At 33.7% G+C, this 21310-nt stretch overlaps 1 protein-coding gene across 1 annotated transcript in view; it reads left to right on the forward strand.

Annotated features, from left to right (window-relative positions):
* ADCY2 (adenylate cyclase 2) overlaps positions 1 to 21310 on the forward strand; it is a 605008-nt gene that overhangs the window by 546352 nt on the left and 37346 nt on the right. The window contains exons 19-20 of the mRNA XM_031946113.1: positions 12320 to 12404; positions 16410 to 16568. Coding sequence (XP_031801973.1) covers positions 12320 to 12404; positions 16410 to 16568 — 244 coding nt within the window. The remainder of the gene's footprint in view (positions 1 to 12319; positions 12405 to 16409; positions 16569 to 21310) is intronic.

The raw sequence follows: 21310 nt of genomic DNA on the forward strand, positions 1-21310 counted from the left end.
CAACTAAAGATAACCCACAAAACAAAGTTTAAAAGTGAGTTATAAGGAAAGGAAGAAGTGCGAAAAATGACACTGGAGCATATTGGAGAGCTCCACTAGTTTCCAAAAGCAGGGTAATTGAAGAGAAATATGGAGAAAAATTGTGCTGAATCCACTCTTAAAGTGGATCCAGGGACTTGACCTACAATCACAGGGCAAAATTAGAATAGCAAAGAATACTTACTGAAATAAGGGTACCAAGAAGATTCCTTCTTGTAAAACAATGACATTTCCCTGTGATGAGTTTCCTTGGGAAGAAAGGCATGACAGAGTTTTAAATAAGTTCAAAAGTGTATCTGGTGTGAAATTACATTAGTATATCATTCTTACTACTAGTTAGTTTCTATAACTCTTCTACTGAACATTGATTCTTTCATTTATATTTTCAATTATTTTTTCAGAAGACTGAGAATATACTTCTCCTCCACTGTACAAAATTCAATTATCCATAATTACATTACATATTTGTATATATACCACTTTAATAATTGCTTTTCTTATACTAACATTATAAGATTAGAAATCAAAAATTTTGCCCTCATTTTACAAATGAAGAAATAAGTCACATAGAAATTAAATGATTTGTCCAGCACCATTGACCAACAGAGAGTACAGTGAGTACCTCAACCTAGGTCATCTAAATTGGAAGAATTGAAACCCAATTCTTATGATTCCAAGTCCAAGGTAAATTACACTACATGTGCTATTATTGGTTACAATAATTTTTTAAAATATTTCTAATTAAATTAAATTTATTTTATGATTTATAAACAACCATCAGGACAATGACTAAAAATTTCTCATAAATTGTAAAAAATATTAAGAAAGAAAACAAGCTGTTTCTTTTTGATAGAAAAAAAATCAACCATTAAATTCCCAAACAGAACATTGTCATTATCATGTTATAATTAATAATAATAATCATTACTCATGTTCATATGAAATTTATGGTGTATTCTAAATTTCCATTCATTAGAGTTAAAGATCATGAATATGGCATAAATCTGAAGCAAAATAAGAATATTAGATTGAGACATGTCTGAGAAAGAGGAAATGACTTGTAGAGAGTGGATTTGAGTACTTTAGGAAACATATAATCTCTCTAAATGCCATCACCAGAAACACTAGAGTAGGTATTTACTAAATAATAATACCTAGAATTTTACAGTACTTAAAATTGTCTTCTTAGGGTTTTAACATTTACTATTTTATCTCTGTCCTTAAACCACCTTAATGAGTTATACTGGACCAGTGTTATTTATAGATTTGGAACCAGGCAAGGGATTAAGATACAGGGAGCCAAATGATTTGCCCCTATTCTACAAAATGAATTAATGGTAGATACAAAAGAGGAATCCATTTCTCTTGCTTCCTATACTTATTCCCTTTTCTCTTAAAAATATTATTAATTTAGAGTATGGAAACTTTTTAATATAATAACTATTCCAAAATCATTTCCTTTAAACCTTATTGTATGCATTGAAAAACATTCTTCTGGGAAAGCATCCGTGGATTTCATCAGACTACCAAGGGGGTCCAAAAGTAGATCAGAAACCCCCTCTTTATAATTTTCCTTTATTGTTTTTGCATAAATAGATGTTAGATTGTATGAAATGCTTTGTTTTTCTTTATTTTTCAATATAATATTTTCTAGTGTTTATATTCATAGTGGGGTATTGATTGTGGTCTTTTGATCCATTTCCCATTATATGTTTTTATTATGATTGTGTTCACTGGTTTTTTTTAAATATTGAATCAGCCTTGCATCTCTCATGTATGTATGTATACACATACACACACACATACACACACACACACAAATTGATCATAATCAAGTTTTGAGACAGTGCTGCAGGGTTTTTGCTATTTTATTTAAAAATGTTTAATCAATATTCATTAGCAATATGGCCAAATATAAAAGATTTAATATATAAATATTTTATTTTGAAGGATTTGTATTATTTTCATGTTTTACATAATCTTTTGAAATAAATAAAAAAATTTTTAATATTGCTAGCTTAAAACAAATAACAGAGACTTTGAGAGTAGAAGTTTGGAGTCAACACCTGAACTCTATAAGGTTCAAATGATCTATATTTTATCTAGTATGTAGAATGAAGTTATAGGTCTTCTAATCATTCCATTTTCTAGGAAATTGACTTTATTTTATCAATATAATTTTTTTTTAAAAATCACAGTTTACTTAAATTCCAGTAAACTGCTCAAATCCCATGGACTACTCACATTTTTTTTTCTTTCCCCTTGTCTAAGACCTAGGGAAAGAATTAATCTTGACCCATCTGAATAACTTATTTTAGGTTCATCAAGTGTTTCAAGTGTTCCTCAATATTTCCACTTATGCTTTGTACTCGAACTTTTAAAACTGAGGATCAAACTCATTCTATTTCAGCATTTTTAGCTAAGGAGTCTAACACACTATAATTATTGTGAGTCAACTCCATTCAAAGTCCCAAGAACAAATATTATTCAGGATATATGTGTAATGCCAGAGAAACTGAGACAAGATAGAGATTAGAGAGAATTTAATAATTTATTTAAAAGGGAGAGATTTATTGGGACTAAATGGATCCATGGTTTGGTCCCAGGGCTGAATGAGCCTGTCATCTCCAAGAATCCAACCAACAATGTGAGTTCTCAATGACATATATACATGTGCTTAGACTCAGGGGGTAAACTGAGGCAGGGGCGGAGTCAGGGTGCTGAGAGCAGGAATGGGACACTGCCACCAAATATGGGATGACATAGGAGATGGGATGACATAATGGGAGAATGAATCCAGAAGATGGGGAGAGGCATCTTGATAAAACAGTATCTGATATTCTGATAGCTTGGGATAGGGAGAGGCATTCTGATATTCTAAAACAAAAAGATCTTTTATCCTTATCAAATATTCTGATAAAGAGGAAAAGGTAGTTTCACAGGACTGAGCAGACAATTATAAACTGAAGCAGAACAATTAGGGAAACTGAGTCAGGAAAATTAGGAAAACTAAGTCAGGACAATAAAAGAGCACTGTGGCATAACATTCCACACTCTCTTAGCACCACAATTTTGACAAATCTTATGTAAAGCAAATAAACCAAAATAAAACTAGAAAAATGCAAGGACTTATGGCAAGGACAGGTCTCTCCCTGATAACCCCAGTTATTAGCATAAAAACATTATTCCTCATTTAGGGAGGTACACAGGCCTATCTGTTGCAGAAATAGCAGGTCCTCTGCAGTTGGGGAGCATCTCAGTCAGAAAATCCAGTTTGAGATGGACAGTTCACTGTGAGTTAGATCTGTCATCATTTGTGCATTTAACTCAGCCTCTTCTTACATAGAGAGTAGCAGTGCTTAGGACAGTTTTACTGCCCATCCTAAAAGGGCACCCTAAGTCTGTCAGGGACTCCAAAGGGGGTTAAAAAGTGGGGCCTGGAGTAGCTCCACCTGTCCCCTCTGATAGAACAGGAGCTGCTATTAGGAAACATATTTCTGAGCAGATTATGCAGTTAGACCAAAGCAGGCAACCCCAAACTATTACAGACCTGAAATCAAAATGCTGAAATACTAATTAAGGAACTGGGCTAACAGGAGTGGAAAAACAGATCAGAGAGACTGTCAGTCCCAGAACAGATGTCTGATTTCTGATTGTTTCTAAAAAATAATCCCAAAAATTGAGTCTGCCAGGGCAATTCTAACAGAATTAGGGATTTCAAAGATAAAATATAACCAGTAAATCATAGTCCAGTAAATTTTAAGCAAGGAGCAAAAATGAAAAGGATTGTTTAAATAATTTCCAACTCAATCTGAACTAATGAGATAGGGGCAGGGCAGAAGTGCCTAAGAAAAATACATCAGTTTTCCCAATTTCCTAACCAGTTTCTTTCTCCCTTTTTTTCTCACAGAAAGGAATCCCAAGAGTGAATCAAAATTCCTATACATAACAAATTAGTACAGTAAGTTTCCTAAAAATTCGTCATACAGCAATAGTTGCAAATTTATCCAAAATTTTAAACACACAGTAATAGAGGACCCAATCAGCGTTCCTAAATTCTTCATGGGGTTAGGGGTCCATCAGGGGTAAGGGACAAAGCTTCATTCAAAACTGTTTCAAGCTGGGCACTGGCAGGAAACTCTCAGTCCATGCAGAGGATACACGTGGTATGGCCTGGTGTGCTGATCTAGGTCCCAGAAACCAGTATGAATTGGTCAGCAGCTTAATAGATTTTCTTCACATCACAGGCCCCATAAATAAATTGCAGTTAGGTCTCACTGTGCTAAATGTCTTCTCATTATTTGGAAACCTTTAAAAACCTGAATATCCACAAACACAATATCCAGTAACAGATAGATTGTCAGACTAAATACTTATTTGCCCAAGTATTTAGGATATTATGATTTCATATAACCAGATTGGAAACAGCAAGATATGACATAATTGAATTGCATTAACAGTTTCTATTGATCATTGCTCTGATTATACAAATTAGTTACAGGAGGAAAAAATGCAGGGACACAACCCTAACATAAGCAGTTAAAACTTTTCAGCAAACACCCAGGGAAAGAACTTTGGGAGATGACTATGAACTACTACATATAATTTCCAATCCCTCTATTTTTGTCTGCTTGCAGTTTTGATTTCCTTTACATGCTAATTGTGTACTATTTCAAAGTCCGATTCTTTTTATACAGCAAAATAACTGTTTGGACATGTATACATATATTGTATTTAACTTATATCTTAACATATTTAACATGTATTGGTCAACCTGCCATCTGGGGGAAGGGGTGGGGGGAAGGAGGGAAAAAGTTGAAACAAAAGAATTTGCAACTCTTAATGCTGAAAAATTACCTGTGCATATATCTTGTAAAGAAAAAACTATAATATTAATAAAAAAACTTTTCAGCAAAACAGGATAAAATAGCTTTAATTCATTTTTACTCCAGTTAATTGTCCCACTAACTGTCAGAGGGTGGAGCTTTAAATCTCCCAAATAGTATTAACTATAAGTCCAAGGAATTTTACTTCTAAAAACAAATTCTATTAACCAAAGTTTCAGATAAATCCTAAACAGATATTTATCATACTTATATTTATAACAGTAAGAATTTGTCTCAGTAAGTTCACTTCTTTCATATCTAAGTAGATGTTTCCATAAGTGAACATTATACATACAAATCATTTTGCTTTTAAAAATACCCAATACACAAGACAAATATTTCAAATTACATCTTGTCCATAACAGAAACATTTTCAAAAGGACAAAAAGTATTATTTTCAGAGACCCTTTAAATGGCCTCAGGATGACCCAATACAATCAATTAAAACTTAAAATATCCTATACCGACTATCCTAATACCACATAAAAGAATCCAAGAGGTTCTTAAAACTAATCTTTTAGAAATACCATAACCTCAAATACTAACCTCAAGTGTTAATATTATCTCATATTTGTGGATGAGGAACCCAAAAGAAAACAGAGATCAAGAAATTTTCCCATAATTACATACAATGTCTGAAGCTAGATTTGAATTCAGGTCTCCTTAACTCTACCAGTGCTCTATCCAAGGCGTCACAATATTCTCTGATGTTGAAAAAGTTAGAATAGATTTCTAAAACAAATACAGAAGTTAGAAGAGGTCTTTAAACTATATTAAAAAAAACAAGTTTCTCATATAATAGATAAAATAACTTAGTACTTTAGAAGACAGCAATTGACAAAGTCATGCTATTTTTTTTTAGAAAAGATGGAGTGATGATAGTGAGATAATAGCATAACTAACTGGACTAATAATTATTTGTAAACCTGGGTTCAAAGGATAACAATAATGATTCAAAGTCAACTTGGAAGGAAATCTCCAATAAAATATTTGGCCTAGTGCTATCTAACATTTTGAGAGTAATTTAGATAAAGGCTTAAATGATGATATGCTTATCAGATATTCAGAAACACAAAGTTATGGGGGAATAATAGCATAATGGACAGCAGTCAGGACTTGATAAACATACTGATGAAGTCCTTGGTCACTAAGTGGGTTGGCAGAGAAAACCTGAAGTACAGATAAAATGATAGGGATCCCCTCAACCTTATAATCCCACCCCTGTGAAGATCTTGGGTAATCCCATCTTCCTGTATTCAATCAGAAAGCCAAGTTAATCCCAACTTAAATTTCCCCTATAAATCTGTCCATGATCTATACCATCTTTGCTGAATCTCTTTTGTGTTAGCACACCATGCCTTTTTTCCAATCTCCTCCTTCATGCCTCATGATGAATTTCTCCTTCTTATAGCTAACTAACTCTTTTAAGGTGCTAAACTCCTCTACAAATGTAGCCTGCCAGTTAATGGCATATTTCTATTGTATTCTCTTGATGTATTCTCTTTCTTTTGGTTAATTGTGACTTCCACTGGGGAACTTGTATTTTCCATTGTTAATTGTTTAAACCCCTTTCCTTGTTAACTATATGCTCTCCCAAATCAATTTTATATTTCTCTGTGCACAGTATAAGATTTTATAAGTATAAGTGTGTAAAATCTTATACTATGCACAAATCTTTTATTGTGTCCTTCAATATAACCTGGTTAATTTTCTTAGAGGCCTCTCTCCCTCTTTGGTTCCAAGAGCTCTTGCCACTAATCTTTTGCCTCTGCCAGCTTTGGCTTCTCTTCTTCCAAATATCTCCAGCCAGCACCAAGGTGAAAGTTAGAATGAATCTGTCTTGCCTCTGAGAGAGAGCTTGTGGGCTTTTGTATCTCCCAGAGTGCTCCTCTCCGATTCTTGGCAATGTTCTGAACTGAACTGACTCTGACTGACTCACTGAAGCTCTTTTTATGCTCGGTGTAAAAGGTTGACTCCTCCTCCGAGAGTGGTATTGTGGGCTTCCTCCCAGAGTGCTCTTTGGCCCTGAGAGCTTCTTGCTTATATGAGCTCTCTAAAGGTGTGAACACAAGCATTGTTTCTATCAATTCCACTTAGTACCTTGTTTCAAGTTCTGGCCCATAACATCTTCTTGTAAGATCAGATCAATCATATTGAACCATGCTAAATTAGATAATTATTGTCTCTATCACCTCTAATGAGTTAACACTTTGTAAGGATTCCAACAACTCCTGGTGGCTTTTTTACCTCTTTATTTTGTCTGTAACTTCTTCTCATAAATAAAAATATGTTTTGGCATAGAGAAAGGCCATTTAGGGTTACTAAACCCAATTGGTGCCAAATCCCATGATTTGGTGCAAATGGCCTACACCAATGTCATCATATGCCAAGGAAGGCAATATTTAAGAAAGATAACCTAAATATTTTACATTTTGGTCCCAGATGTGGTGTTTTTCTTCTTTAAAATAATAATGTTTCTCTCTGGAAGAGAAGTTTCTTGGGGAGGTTTTCTGGAGGCAGCCTTAGTTTCAGTTGAAAGTAAATAATCACCCAAATGTAGCCAGGTGATAAAATGCAAACGTTTATTTTCTCCTTCCAAGTCTTGTCTCTTTCCTTGGGCCCAGTTAGCTCAGAGGCCTATCTCTCTGCTTGGGTCCAAGAGCCCTTGCAGATTGTCCCTTGCTTCTGCCTCTCTTCAGCCTCCAGCCAGCACCTCCTTGCCTGGGGCTGGGCAGCTTTCTGGAGAGCCTTTCAGACCGGTGTTGGTCTCAGTAGGGGAAGTGCAGGAGCCCAGCCACCACAGTTGTGTGAGATGAAGTGAATCTGGTTGCACCTCCAAGAGTGGGCTTCTGCTGAACTGACTGATGCTCCTCCATTCTGAATCTTTTCAACTGAACTCCCAACCAAGCCTCTGTCCACTTCTTATATATGATCTCCCAAAGGTTAACTCCTCCTCTGAGAGAATGGGATTATGGGTTTCTCCCAGAGTGCTCTCTGTCCCTGAGAGCTTCAAGGGAGGTGTGAATTCAGATATTTCATACTGAACCCTAAAATCTCCCAAAAGTGTGAACTCCAATGAGTACTTAAATACTTCTTGCTTATATGAACTCTCTAAAGGTGTGAACACAAGCATTGTTTCTATCAGTTGTACTTAGAACCTTGTTTCAAGTTCTGGCCCATAACATCTCCTCGTAGGATCAGATCAATTATACTGAACCATGCTAAATTAGATAATTATTGTCTCTATCAACTCTAATGACTTAACAGTTTGTAAAGATTCCAAAACCCAGAGATCAGATTTATTAGTTTAAATTTAAGGGGTCATGGTTAGACAGTAACTCAATCTGAAAATGATCTGATAAGTTAGAGAATATCCTAAGGAGTGCAACTAGTATGATGAAGGGTATCAAACTCATACTACTTAAATATCTTTTGAAGGAATTGGAGATATATATTCTGTCAAAGAGAGGACTTAAGAGAAATGAGATCATTTTCTTCATGTATTTGAAGGACTGTTACATGGGAAAGAGAATAAACTTTTCAGCTTGACAATGGAATAATAAGAATATAATAGAGAAAACAGAAAAATTGAACAGATTGTAAGTTTGGAATAAAAGCCACACCCTACTTCTACATTATGGACAAATCATTTAACCTTTTAGAAACTTGGTCTCTTCATGTGTAAAATGGGGATATTAATGTTTGTATTACCTAATAGGATTATTATGATTTGATTCATAAAGATCTATGAATCCAAATTACTATTGAATTATCTATAATTCCTAAGTACCTTAATAAAAATTTAAATATATCCTTTCCCTGTAAGGAAGTTGTAAACACCTTATTTATGTATTATTTGGCAAATGGTTCACATTTAGAAATAATAACATTTTTATAATAGCACTACAGTCACTTGCACATAGATGTGAAACTATCAAAATGGCCTTGATTCTGTAGATCTCACATAAAAATAAAACTTTTAGGTGATAAGACCTTATATATATAAAGCCCACATAAGCTCTAAAGATCCTCATTTTAACTCCCATTCTCACCAACAAGTCTTAGATCCCAGAGCAAAATTAAAAATACCCACCAAGAGTTTTACTACCCTCTGAAGATTCAGGAATGATTGATTCTCTAATGCCTTCAATTCAATCCCCCAACAGTGTACTTTTCCAAATCCCTGGGGTTATCAATTTAGGACAATTTAGTCAATCAGCTTTAAGTAGTTTTCAGAAAGAGATATTTACTTTAAATGATGCTGTGAGACTAGTTGTTATAAAATATCCCTCCTACAATCTGATACATTGTCCTACAAATTCATATGGAATCTAAAGGAAAGTGGATTCAAATGTAAGGACATCTATGGCAAAGGGGTTAATTTATCACTTTTGATTGTTGCGTATTCTTTTCTTTTGTTCATCAGGGGATAAAGAAGTTCACTTTAAGCATAGTGAATTTGTATTTTCTGACCTTGGATCTCAACACAGATTCTAATATCAGTCTTTGCTATACTGGGATGACAATACTGATGAGAAGATATGAAATCCAAAGTTTTCCACAATTGTATAAATTCACATTCCAATTTTAGTTAAAGTTGGGGAAAGAAAGAGGTCACAGAAAATCTGAAAAGGCAAAATCTTCTTTCTCCCTGTCTTGCTAGCTTTTACTTAGGTTTTGCTGAAAAGGTTTCCTTTTCTTTCCTGTTCACCACCTGCTAGAACTCCCCAATTAAAATCAATTCACTATTTTTATACAGGACCTAGAGGATGCAAAGAAATCCCTCAGCCAATTGCAAGAGACTTCTTTAGTGTCATTTTGTTTAATCCAATGGCTTTCAAGGGCTTTTCACACAATCTAAAGCCTATGATTGATTGATTGATTGTACCCATTAATCACTCACTTTAAATAGGTTAGAATAACTTGATTACGATCAATTAATTGTACTCTTACATGTAATACACAAAAGAGAAAATTATGAACTCCATGAAGGTTAATAGAGATAGTAAGTTCTTTTTCAAAGATAGTTGAAAAATTCTGGTTTCAAATTTGTTGACTACTAACCATAGCAATTCAAAGTTGTGAGAATTAGGTTTATTTAGAGACAAAGTGTTAAATAAGAACCCACCAGAACCTTGGGCACTCATGGGCACTAAAAGCATGTACACCAGGACACAAATCTACTCCACCTAGCAAGGATGTTCTCAGAATACACTATAAAATAATAAGACCTTGTACATAGCCTTCTCTCCTACTGAATCCTTATTGTATTTTCTGCCCCATGACTTCTAAATTTTTTCTACTCACAACTCCTTTTCATCTAGAAATTTTTATATGAGCCCAGGCATATAGATATGCAAAATAAGTTTACAGATCAAACATTTACTGATAATAGAATCATAATTTCTCAATTCCCACATTCAGTTACATATGAAATCATGACCCACAATTTAAGAAGCTGGCCTCTACACAATCATTTTTTTAAAAAATCTTTCATTCTGCTTCCTGTAGTTTTCATTTCATCTAACTTTCTAATTTTCATTGTATTTTGTCACCCTTCTGTTAACTCATTTTGTTTTTAATATAATTACTGAAAAATAATCAAACATGTATGGCTTTAAAATTTTTAATATATTTAATTTTTTTTTTGTTTCCTCAAAGAGCCCTTCCCGCTTTGATTTTTGAAACTGGGTTTCTCTCTCTCTCTCAGGCTGAAAGTGAGGCACTCATTCACTAACCTAAACCCAAGACTAATAGGTATAGAAGCTGTAGCCTGAACTGCTTTTCTGGCAGGCTAAGGTACCTCCCTTAGGCAGTCTTCTGACCCTCCATTTCTAGAGACTCACCATATTGGTGCCTGGTTTAGTTCAGACATTCAATCAACTTTAGCCTTACTTCAACTAAGAACTTCTGAACTCAAGCAATTAGCCTCAGTCACTTTAGTATCAGGAATCATGTATGTTGAGTGACTAAGTCCTTTTCATTATTATAAATATAAAAGGATATATAATGGAAGATGATCTCTGAATCCTGAGAAAGAACTGATAACTAGAAGGATATACAGAATAATTACACACATACAGGCATATTTGTGTCTAATGGTAACTATCTCTAATACAGGAAGAAGAAAAAAATTTTAAAAAAGAAATTTACATAATGTCCTTATATGTTTAAAAGAAATAGCAAGTAGCACATAATTGATTTGAGTTTCATGTGCAATCATCTTTTTTTAATTATGCTGTTATAGAAATGTCTGCTTTATTCCATAAATTAAAAACAAATAAATAAAATTTTAAAAATATGTGTCACCATGCTCTGCTCAAAAAATCTATTAGATAATATTAATTTTTTTAAAAATCTATATTTGTTTAAGAGCTCTTTTGTGATGACAAAAAAAATGGGAAAACAAGTAGATACCCCTCAATTGAGGAATGGCTGGATAAGTTATGGTATATGAAAGTAATAGAATGTTATTATTCTATAAAAAATTCTATTCTATATTATTCTATAAAAAATAATGAACAGGTTGATTTTAGTAAGGTCTGGAAGTTTTACATGAATTAATGCTGAGTGCAATAAGCAGAACCAGGAAAATATTGTACACAGCAACAAGATTTTGCATTGATTAACTGTGATAGATTTGCTTCTTCTCAGCAGTTCTGTAATTCAAGACAATCCCAATAAACTTTTAATGAAAGATGTCATCCAAATACAGTGAGAAAACTATGGAGATAAATATAAATCAACACATGCTATCTTCACTTTTTTCCCCTTTTTCTTCTGTTTTTGTTTGTTTTTTTTTCTTTTAGGGTTCCCTTTTGTTCTGATTTTTCTTTCCCAACATGATTCATAAAGAAATATGTTTAAAAAAAGAAAAAAAATGTTCTTTTTACCTGTAACTGGATAAAATACTTTAAAAAAAACTTTGTCAATAAATAGAGAATTAAAGCAAATTCAATGCAATTAATGAGTAAAATCAGCTTTGTAAGACCACATACCTGTTTGTATATATCTCTTATTATTTTTATTTGACTTTATAATCCATATAACAGAAAAAATGTTTCAATTATTTTTGCTGTTGTCCTTAGTCCCCCAATCTCCAGCATTTACTATGTTGAGAGGTGATATTTTCTAGAATTGAATAATATAAATTTAAACATTCTCCTTACAACATATTAAAGTAATTATTGATTCTAGTTTTACTAGTTTTACTGCAGAGTTTCTCCCAGACTAGAAATAAATCACACAAGTTCTCTTTAATTTGAATCTTAAAATAGCTATAAATACACATAAGTGAAAGACTAAAGACTAAATACTAAAGGCTGAAAACTATGACTTAACTGCTGTGCCTACACAATTTATTTTTCTATTTGTATTTTGTTTTTGTTGTGTAGACCAGGCATCTGGAAAGACCTAAAGACCATGGGTTCTGTGTCTCTCTTTATATTCTTCATCACATTACTGGTTCTGGGGAGACAGGTAAGAAATCTGTTATTTATATTAATAAAGATTTTTGTATGTACCTATGTCTTTATTTTCATGCAACCACATCTGGGAGTTACTTGTGTCAAAGACAGAGGACACAGCCTATAATGACAAGGTCTGGATATGCAACCTGAAGGGTAAATATTTTTGACTCTTTGATAAGAACAGGTAAATGCTTTGAACACAGAAAATCAGCCTATATTCTTTTAGTTTCATTTAAGCCTTAAAATAGGAAGTCATCTTCTGAAACTATTAAAAATATCTATAATGTTAGAAAAATGAGACTATTGGGTGGGGAGAATGTTCATTTGAACAATGGATTTTTTCTTTTATTTTGGAATACATATTCTGAGGTGTATTTCTGTCTCTGTCTTGTTATTTTTAATGTGGATGTTTGCAAACAGGATGTTTAGCTTAAGGAAGAGAACACTTAGAGGGGAATATGATTGCAGTCTTTAGTATTCGAATGGTTGTCATGGAAAAGAGGGATTAGAATTAATATTGGAGAGTGAAATTAGAAGCAATGGATAAAGTTACAAAGAAAGAAATTTCTACTTGATGCAAGGAAAACTTTGCCAGTAATTCAAGTGGGTACAAAGTAGAATGGGGTGCTTCAGGTGAAGCAAATTCCCCCTTATTAGAGGCTTGTGATGTTATTAGAGGGTTGTGATTTTGTTGTTTTGAGGTAATCAAGGTTAAGTGATTTGCCTAGGTCAAACAGCTAGTAAGTGTCTGAGGCCAAATTTGAACTCGGCTCCTCTTGACTGTAGAGCCAATGCTCTATTACCTAGCTGTTCCTCACTAAGAAGTTTTCAAAGAGATATTATTGAAGAAATCTTGGTCAGAAGGAAATTAAATCACTTGGATTCTGGAATCCCATTAAATGCTAAAAATTCTGTGGATTCCTCCCCAAAAAATGTTCACTCCAATATAAAGGGAGCCTCATTTCCATGGTGTTGGCCATCAGGTAACAAAAGATTTTGACATCAACAACTCATGGAGAACAATAGCACTCATTGACTTATGAAACTGACTGACTACCCATAGGATCTAAAATCATATAAAGTTCTAAAGTCATAGATCCTGGATATTTTAAAGTAATAAGTCTAACCAAATCCGTAAGGCTTAAAAAACTTAATCAAATAACTGGTCTCTGTGTCAGAGAATTTAATACAAATAACTATTTTACAAAATAGCTAGCTACTTGTCAATAACTGGTATATTGTTCATTCACATGGTCCTTAAGAAATAGGTTAAGATGATAAGTTAACTAAAAGAATTAACATGCCCAATAAAATTTCTAACACCTATTTAAAGAATTTGTGGTAGATACTGCTGGCACAGTTTAATCCAAAGTCATATTTTTTCTATAATAGTTTTGTTTTCTTTTTTTAAGTAGCAAGGGATACTAGAAAGCATTGAATTTAGAACTAGGAAAGCTGAATTTAGTTTCTGGTTCTGACATTTATTTTCTGAATGACTTTAAGCAAGGCTTAAACCATTCAGTTTCCTCATATATAAAATAGCATAAGAATACTTCACTAACTACCTCATAAACTTATCCTGAACAAAGAGCTTTGTAAATATAAAAACCCTATAAAAATGTCATTATTATTATAAACATTATTATTTTCCTAGACACCATATGTTCCAGTAAACTTAATGCATTCAATAAGTAATGTCAGTTTGTTAGTACAATTGTTTCCAGAAGCCTGTGGTAGTATTTTTTAACCTCTATTTTCTTCTTGAATACAAATATTTTGCAAACTCTTGCATTTTTCATGATAGCAAATGATCATCTTTTCTAATTTGCTTTTTAATTTTCACAGTGCAGTTATTTGGGAACTCAATTATTTATTTTTTGCTAGCCTATAGTACATTTTGCCTTAAGGTTGATCTTTTCTATCACCATTCTTCTTGAAATAAAAGGAAAACAAAACAAAAACAAACAACAACCAAAAAAAAAACATGTTTTTACTGCCTGAGTAAATTAGTATTTTTCTCTTAAGAAAAATACATTTTTAAATCGGAATTTTAAAATATGTACTATACACAAAACCAGAATTAAACTGTCATATTTGCAAAGATCAGCTTAAAAAATATTTACCAAAAATATTTATACTGCAATTTTAGGGCACCAAAAATAAAGGTGAAGATCTTTTTTCATTGTTGTTTAACTTAGAGGTTTAAAGAAGGGAAATCCTTTTAATGGTCCTTCCCTTCTCTCCCAGTATCATATCATGTTCATAATTTTCTTCTTTATCACTTATAGTTAAAGGAAATCATATTTTCTAAATAATTTCCCTTCAAAATCTAATACCAGTGATACTATGATCTTACCCTTGTAATGCAACTTCATAAATATTATCTCCATTCCCTCAGATGTGAAGCCCTTGCTTTATATTCATGGATTTTTTTGTTGTTGTTGGATGGGTGTGCACTAGGGACAAATGAAACATATGACAAGCTGAGTTATTTGGTGAAAAAAAGAGTTTAAAGTCACTTTGTGAAGGTGAATTTTCTAACCTTATTATGTAGGTGCTTATAGGATACTCTAACATTATTATCTATCATTTGTTTAAGCATTCAAAAGGCAATTCTGACTGGTACCAAAATTTGTGTTTTATGAGACACATAGTTGTTTACAAAAAAAAAAAAGAAAAAGAAGAAGAAGAAGAAGAAATTTGAAGCATAGAATTATAATGTTTATATAGAAGTCTTTTTTTAATTCTAGAATTTATTTATTATGTGATATTTATTCATCTAAGTTCTATAAAACATATTGTACATAGCAAATAGTTTGAGGTTGTCATGTTGAATGGTCATTTACAAAGATTTCATTTTCTGTGTAATGTTAATTGTTTGATTATTAATCTCATTTTGAGTATATGACTATGTCAGTATTCTTTTGTAATAAATATATGCCTTTATTGTTGTGGAAAATAATCTATATTTTCAGGAGGGGAAGGTGATAAAGAAGATTTCAAGAATGTTTGAGTTTTCAAATAAATATATTTTCAAGTTTCCATTTAAAAACTTCTCTGAAAATTTTTTAAACTAGAGGAAGAATATATCTGAGTCTACTTATGTAGGCCAAAGTCACATAACCTTTCTCCTCACTTTGAAAATAAGGGATATTTATTTGTATCTCATTTGTGAACTAGGCCCTGTTTGTTTGCTATTTGTTCTTTTTTGAGATGTCACTGAAATCTTCAGTCAACCCAGAAAAAGACTGCTGCATGCTCATCTGAATTTGTTTGTCAAATAAATGTCTATTGTGCCAAAAGTGCACCCTCTCTATTAGGCTCAATTAATCATTAATCGTTACTTTCATGAATTTTCATAAAACATGATAAATCACAATGTTGAAAGCAAAAAGTCTATAGTTGGGAAATGCATTTCTACATAGATTTATTTAAATGATACACTTTATTGAAAGTACTTTCTTATTTGTCTGAAGTATGCTTCTTTAATTCTAATGACTACATTTTACTTATCAAAGGAAAAAAAACTATGTGAGAAATGTTTTCCTTCCTCCATGTCTATGTTATAAAGCACAGTAAAGTGAGTTTTTCCTGATAGATGCAAGGTAATTTAATTGAATAGATATTATATAGCTATAACTATACTTTCTCAGTCTCACTCAAATCTATCTAAAAATAAACAATTTTGTATTGCCTATTCAGCTGAATAATATTCACTGGAGGAAAAAAGTGGCTGTGATTTTTTTAAAACTTTGAATGCAATCCAAAATTTAACATTATTGGTAAATGATGGCCAAATATGGCAGTGCCACATATATGATTAAACTTCCATAACAGCTGTTTCCTTTGTGTAACTTAGCTTTTTCCTCTGTGCCATATTGGAAAGCATTTTTTTAAATAACAGAAAGCTTTTTAGGGAGGGTGGACTATACTATGTTTTATTTCTTTAAAGCCTATTCACTTTAGCAGAACAAGATGCCTATTGTTTCTTTACCTCTGTGTCCTCTTGTAACAGAATGAATATTACTGTAGGTTAGACTTCCTATGGAAGAACAAGTTCAATAAAGAGCGTGAGGAAATTGAAACGATGGAGAATCTGAATCGTGTCCTGCTGGAAAATGTGCTCCCTGCCCATGTGGCCGAACACTTCTTGGCTAGAAACTTGAAGAATGAGGTCAGATATTCTCTGCTAATCAAAACTGGTAGTGTATGGGATCATGGTCAAACTTGCCAATGAAAAATGGAAATAGGGACAAGGAGAAGGGAAAAATACTGAACAATCACAAGTTTGTATTTCCATTCTATGATGCATAATATAGTATAGACATAGGATCAGGAGACCTAGGTTCAAATTTTGGCTCTGAAATTTGCTGGTGATATAATTTTTAAAAAGTCATCTAATCTATAGGAGTCTCAGTTTATTCAGTTCTAAAATGTTCTTTTTGCATTATCTCTCACACAAGAGTACTATAAGGAAATTTTGTTACAAACTTTAATGTACTAAAGAAATATGGCCTGTGAGTATAGCTAAATTCTAGGATCATGGGTCTATAAAGTGCCATGAAATATCCAGTTCAATTTTCTGCCCAACTTAAATCAGGAACATAAGTTTTTCTTTTATGTCTCTAAGCATCTGGATAAAAATGAAAAAATCTAGTCAAACATCCAAGTGTTTATTCCAACTAATTCCAAAGATCTAGATGTCTGATTGCATGCTTATGTTTTTAGCTGGACATTGTATTGTAAAGATACTCCTTGAGAATGATTCATTGTCTTCTGAATTTTTTACATGTGCCTGAAACATCATTGAAATGTTTCAAATTTCTTTTCTTCAAGCAATGCACCTAAATTTTCTTCTTTCATCTTATCCCATCCCTAATAATTATCTCAGGTTAATCTGAAAAAAGTGGGGCATTTACCCCTTCCTTCACTTAATTAAACTTATTTATTTCTATTGTTAATACTGTTAGTATAATTGAGATATGACTAGTATACAGATCAGCTGCTTTGATAGCAAACATCATCCAAAGTCTATTTATATAATGTGAAAATTGTCCTAGTGACGCTAGATGACTGTGAATCTCTCATTCAGCAAGCACCTATTACATATCAAGTATTGTGTAAAGCACAGGAGTGTGAAATGAAGTAACATGAAGATACAAAAGGAAGTTAGCCCCTGTCTGTAATGTCCAGGCTAGCTTTCTGGAGGATCTCTGGATGGGCTTTGGTCTTAGCAAGAGAGTCACCAAGACAATGGTCAGGAATAGAGTCTGGAGTCTGGAGTCTGTGAGTCTGAGATCAAGCTAGAGCACACATTCTCATCTCTAATCCTCTCAGCCCTTAAATACCTTAGTACAATTACATCACTGTAGCACACTGAGCATGTGCCAACTGTAGAACCATTACATTACCATATCACACTAAGTACTAAATACTAAGTATATGTGAACTAGAGAACCATTATCTCATCAGTTACATTGAGTAAACACCCTGCTGTAAGTCTCTTTGCTTCAAGCATACTTTTCTCAGAGTTCTCCAATATCTGCAGTCCTCTACATTTCCCACTTTCTTTGTTTTATAACACAGGTGGCTAAAACCTCCCTGACTTCTTAGGAAGAGAGGTGAGAACACCAAATGGAAATGGGAAGTCAAACCAGATATTGTTAGTATGTTTCCTCTGTGTTGAAGAGTCTTACTTGAAATACATATACATAAATCCATTATCATGGGAGGTATTATACAAGCACATAGTAATATAACACAGGCTAGTAGTGATGTAACAAACAACATGAATCAACATCTCAGGAGGTGAAATGGTCAAGCCTACTGTGCCTGGAAGCAAAGGATCTATAGGCTGGACAGAGACAGATTTCATTTCTCCAGGGGATATTTCAATAGTCCCAGCTGCATACAACTCTATTCTCCCCAATGTAATCCCTTTCTCCCATTAGGTTGCTTCTTGGCTGATTGATCATGTTGGAGTACTGAACTTCTAAAGACTCTCTGGGTGTAACATTGGCTGCCGTCATGCCCCAAATGTTTTTTGCCTGGGGCCCAGAAGCCAAATCCCACTTCCCATTTCCCTGAGTCAATCTACATTCTGATGTCCAATGGAAGCCTTTGTGGCATTTTGGACATGGGGTTTTGGGTCTTGTTCTTCCACCCTGTTTTTTCACTTTATCTTTATGCCAACACTGAGCTTTCAAATGCCCTACTTTACCACATTGAAAGCATTGATAAGTATCTTTGGAAGTCCCTTGCAAAAGGGACTCTGTCTTCCCATGTTCAGATCTTGAAAAGTCTGCATCATAGCCTGGGTATAAAAGGTATTTGTGCCCATGGTGGCACAGCATCTTATGATCTCCTCTAAAGGAGCATCCTTATGTAGTCTTAGTATAATTCTTCTACAAACCTCATTAGCATTTTCCTTAGCAAGTTGTCTTATCATAATTTTTGTTACTACATTTTCACCAATAGTTCATAGGACAGCTGTCTGCAGACATCCCACAAAATCAGCAAAGGGTTCATTTGGTTTTTGAGCTGTTTTCATAAAGTTTTCCTTCCCCTCTATCTTGTCTTCCTGGGAGGGTGCCCCATGCTTTGATAGCAACAGAAGCGATTTGCTCGTCTGCTGCTATAGGGTAATTAATCTTCTCTAAAGTGTCTGCATAACGACCTATACCTACTAGTAGATCAAGGGTAGCTGATATATTAACCCCAGGTTGCCTGTTTCTTTGGGCTTGTATTCTACAAAGTTCACTATACTCAGAAAGCCTCAAGTTTTGTCCAGGTTCTAAACCTGTCTTTGCTATAGATTTCCAATCACTAGGGGTTAAAGTTTCATACACTAAATTCTCTAATACCATCTTAACATAAGATGATGTAGACCCATAAAGAGTGCAAGCCTTTTTCAGATCTTTGATAATTTCCAGATTAAAAGGAGTGTATCTTCTTCTTTCTTGACCTGAAGAGTCAAACTCTTCAATCAGAGGGTTTATTCTCAAATCAGATGTATCCTGTCCTTACTCTTTAGCTTTTAACTAATGTCTTTTGTGATTGTGTCATAATCTGGGGGACAAAACTGCTGCATACGTGATGCTGATGGTGTCACTGCCCCTCCCACTCCTCCTCCTCCCTCCACCCATGTCCAGAGCCTCAAAATGTAGTGTGCTTCTTTCAGTGCCCCACTTTTAGGCACCAAAATATAATGTCCAGGATAGCTTTCTGGATTATCTCTGGATGGACTTTGGTCTTAGCAGGAGAGTCACCAAGAGAATGGTCAGGGATAGAATCTGGAGACTGGAGTCTGTGTTTCTGAGATTGCAGTAGAGCACACACTCTCGTCTCCAGTCCTCTCAGGCCTTAAATACCTTAATACAATTACATCACTATAGCACACTGAGCATCTGCCAACTGTGAAACTATTACAACACCATATCACAATAAGTATATGTGAACTAGAGAACTATTATCTCATCAATCACACTGAGTAAACACCCTGCTTAAGTATCTTTTGCTTCAACTTTTCTCAGAGTTCCCCATTTTTGCTGTCCTCTACACCTGTCCAAATCAAAATTTCAAATGATCTGAAAGATATTTTAAAAATACATATAGATATGAGTAGCTTATAGTTTATTACTAATTATTATTTGTGTGTAAAAATTAATGGCACAAAAAACATGAAGTACATAGATGAACACAGAAAAGGAAATAAGCATGTCTCTCTGGACATTGATGTATGTCATATACCATGTTAACTACCAAGTTTTTCTCATTTTTTGTGTCTGTCTGTCTCTCTCTTTGTATGTATTCATACACATATACATATATACACATATACATACACAGGGAGAGAACAAGAGCAGACAGACAGAAAAGGGGGATGAAAAGACAAAAGGAAAAGAGACAGCCACAGAAGAAAAATAAAGAAAGAGAGAAAGAGAAACAAAGAGAGATAGAGAAAGAGAAAGAGGGAAAAATAGAGAGAGAAAGAGAAATAGAGGAGGGGAAGAAAAGAGGGAAGAAAGGAGGGAAAGAGAAAGATATATATAGATATATATAGTTCCCTGGCCAAGGAACTTGAGTCTATGTAGTTTAAGTGGAATTTCTCTAAAAATCCAAAAATTTCCAGTCTTTTTTGGTAAACTTTAATGGAATGAAAGTGGGCTAAACATTGCATATGCATCAGATATTTCAGTACCTAATTTACACAGAAAACAAAAGTGTTCCACTTGTCAAGGAAATTCAGCCTCTTCTTAAGGAAAGCATAAAAATGTTGAAGGTTATTCAACTATTTAAGATAGGAATTACTTTCTCTGAATAGTCACAGGCAGTCTTCAATTTTGCCATTAAATTATTAGGAACAGAAGGCTTGCCCTCAAAAAGAAATAATAGGACAAATCTGGTCTTGAAAATAAGACAGTGTCACATAGTAGACAGTGTACTACTGGATTTGGCCCCAAATTCCGCCTCTTCAATTTATTGTCTTTGTGACTTTGGGCAGGACACTTTTCAGTAGGCCTCAATTTTTCCTTATCTACAAAATGGGAAATTGCTACTTAATATTCTGTAAGGTACCTTCTAGCTTTATGCCCTATGAATGTAGAATAAGAGATTACTGTCCCCTCCCCTTACTACTCAATGCTGTTACATGTTATATAAAATGCAAGCGTCAAACCTGTCTAGTATGTTTTCCATTAGCTAATATAGTAATATATGCATAAAAAAATCTTAAAAACTAATGGTAATGATCATAAGCTCAAATCCTATGTTGATAATAATGAATAATACAAATATATAGCATAGTGAAATCTAAGTAAAAATAACATCTCCAACATCTCTTAGCTAAGCTCAATGACTCAAGAATATACATATGCTTTTGTAGAAATGTGCAGTTGACTCAATTCATTTGTCATA

Source organism: Sarcophilus harrisii, chromosome 1 (genome assembly GCF_902635505.1).
Source record: "Sarcophilus harrisii chromosome 1, mSarHar1.11, whole genome shotgun sequence".
NCBI lineage: Eukaryota > Metazoa > Chordata > Mammalia > Dasyuromorphia > Dasyuridae > Sarcophilus > Sarcophilus harrisii.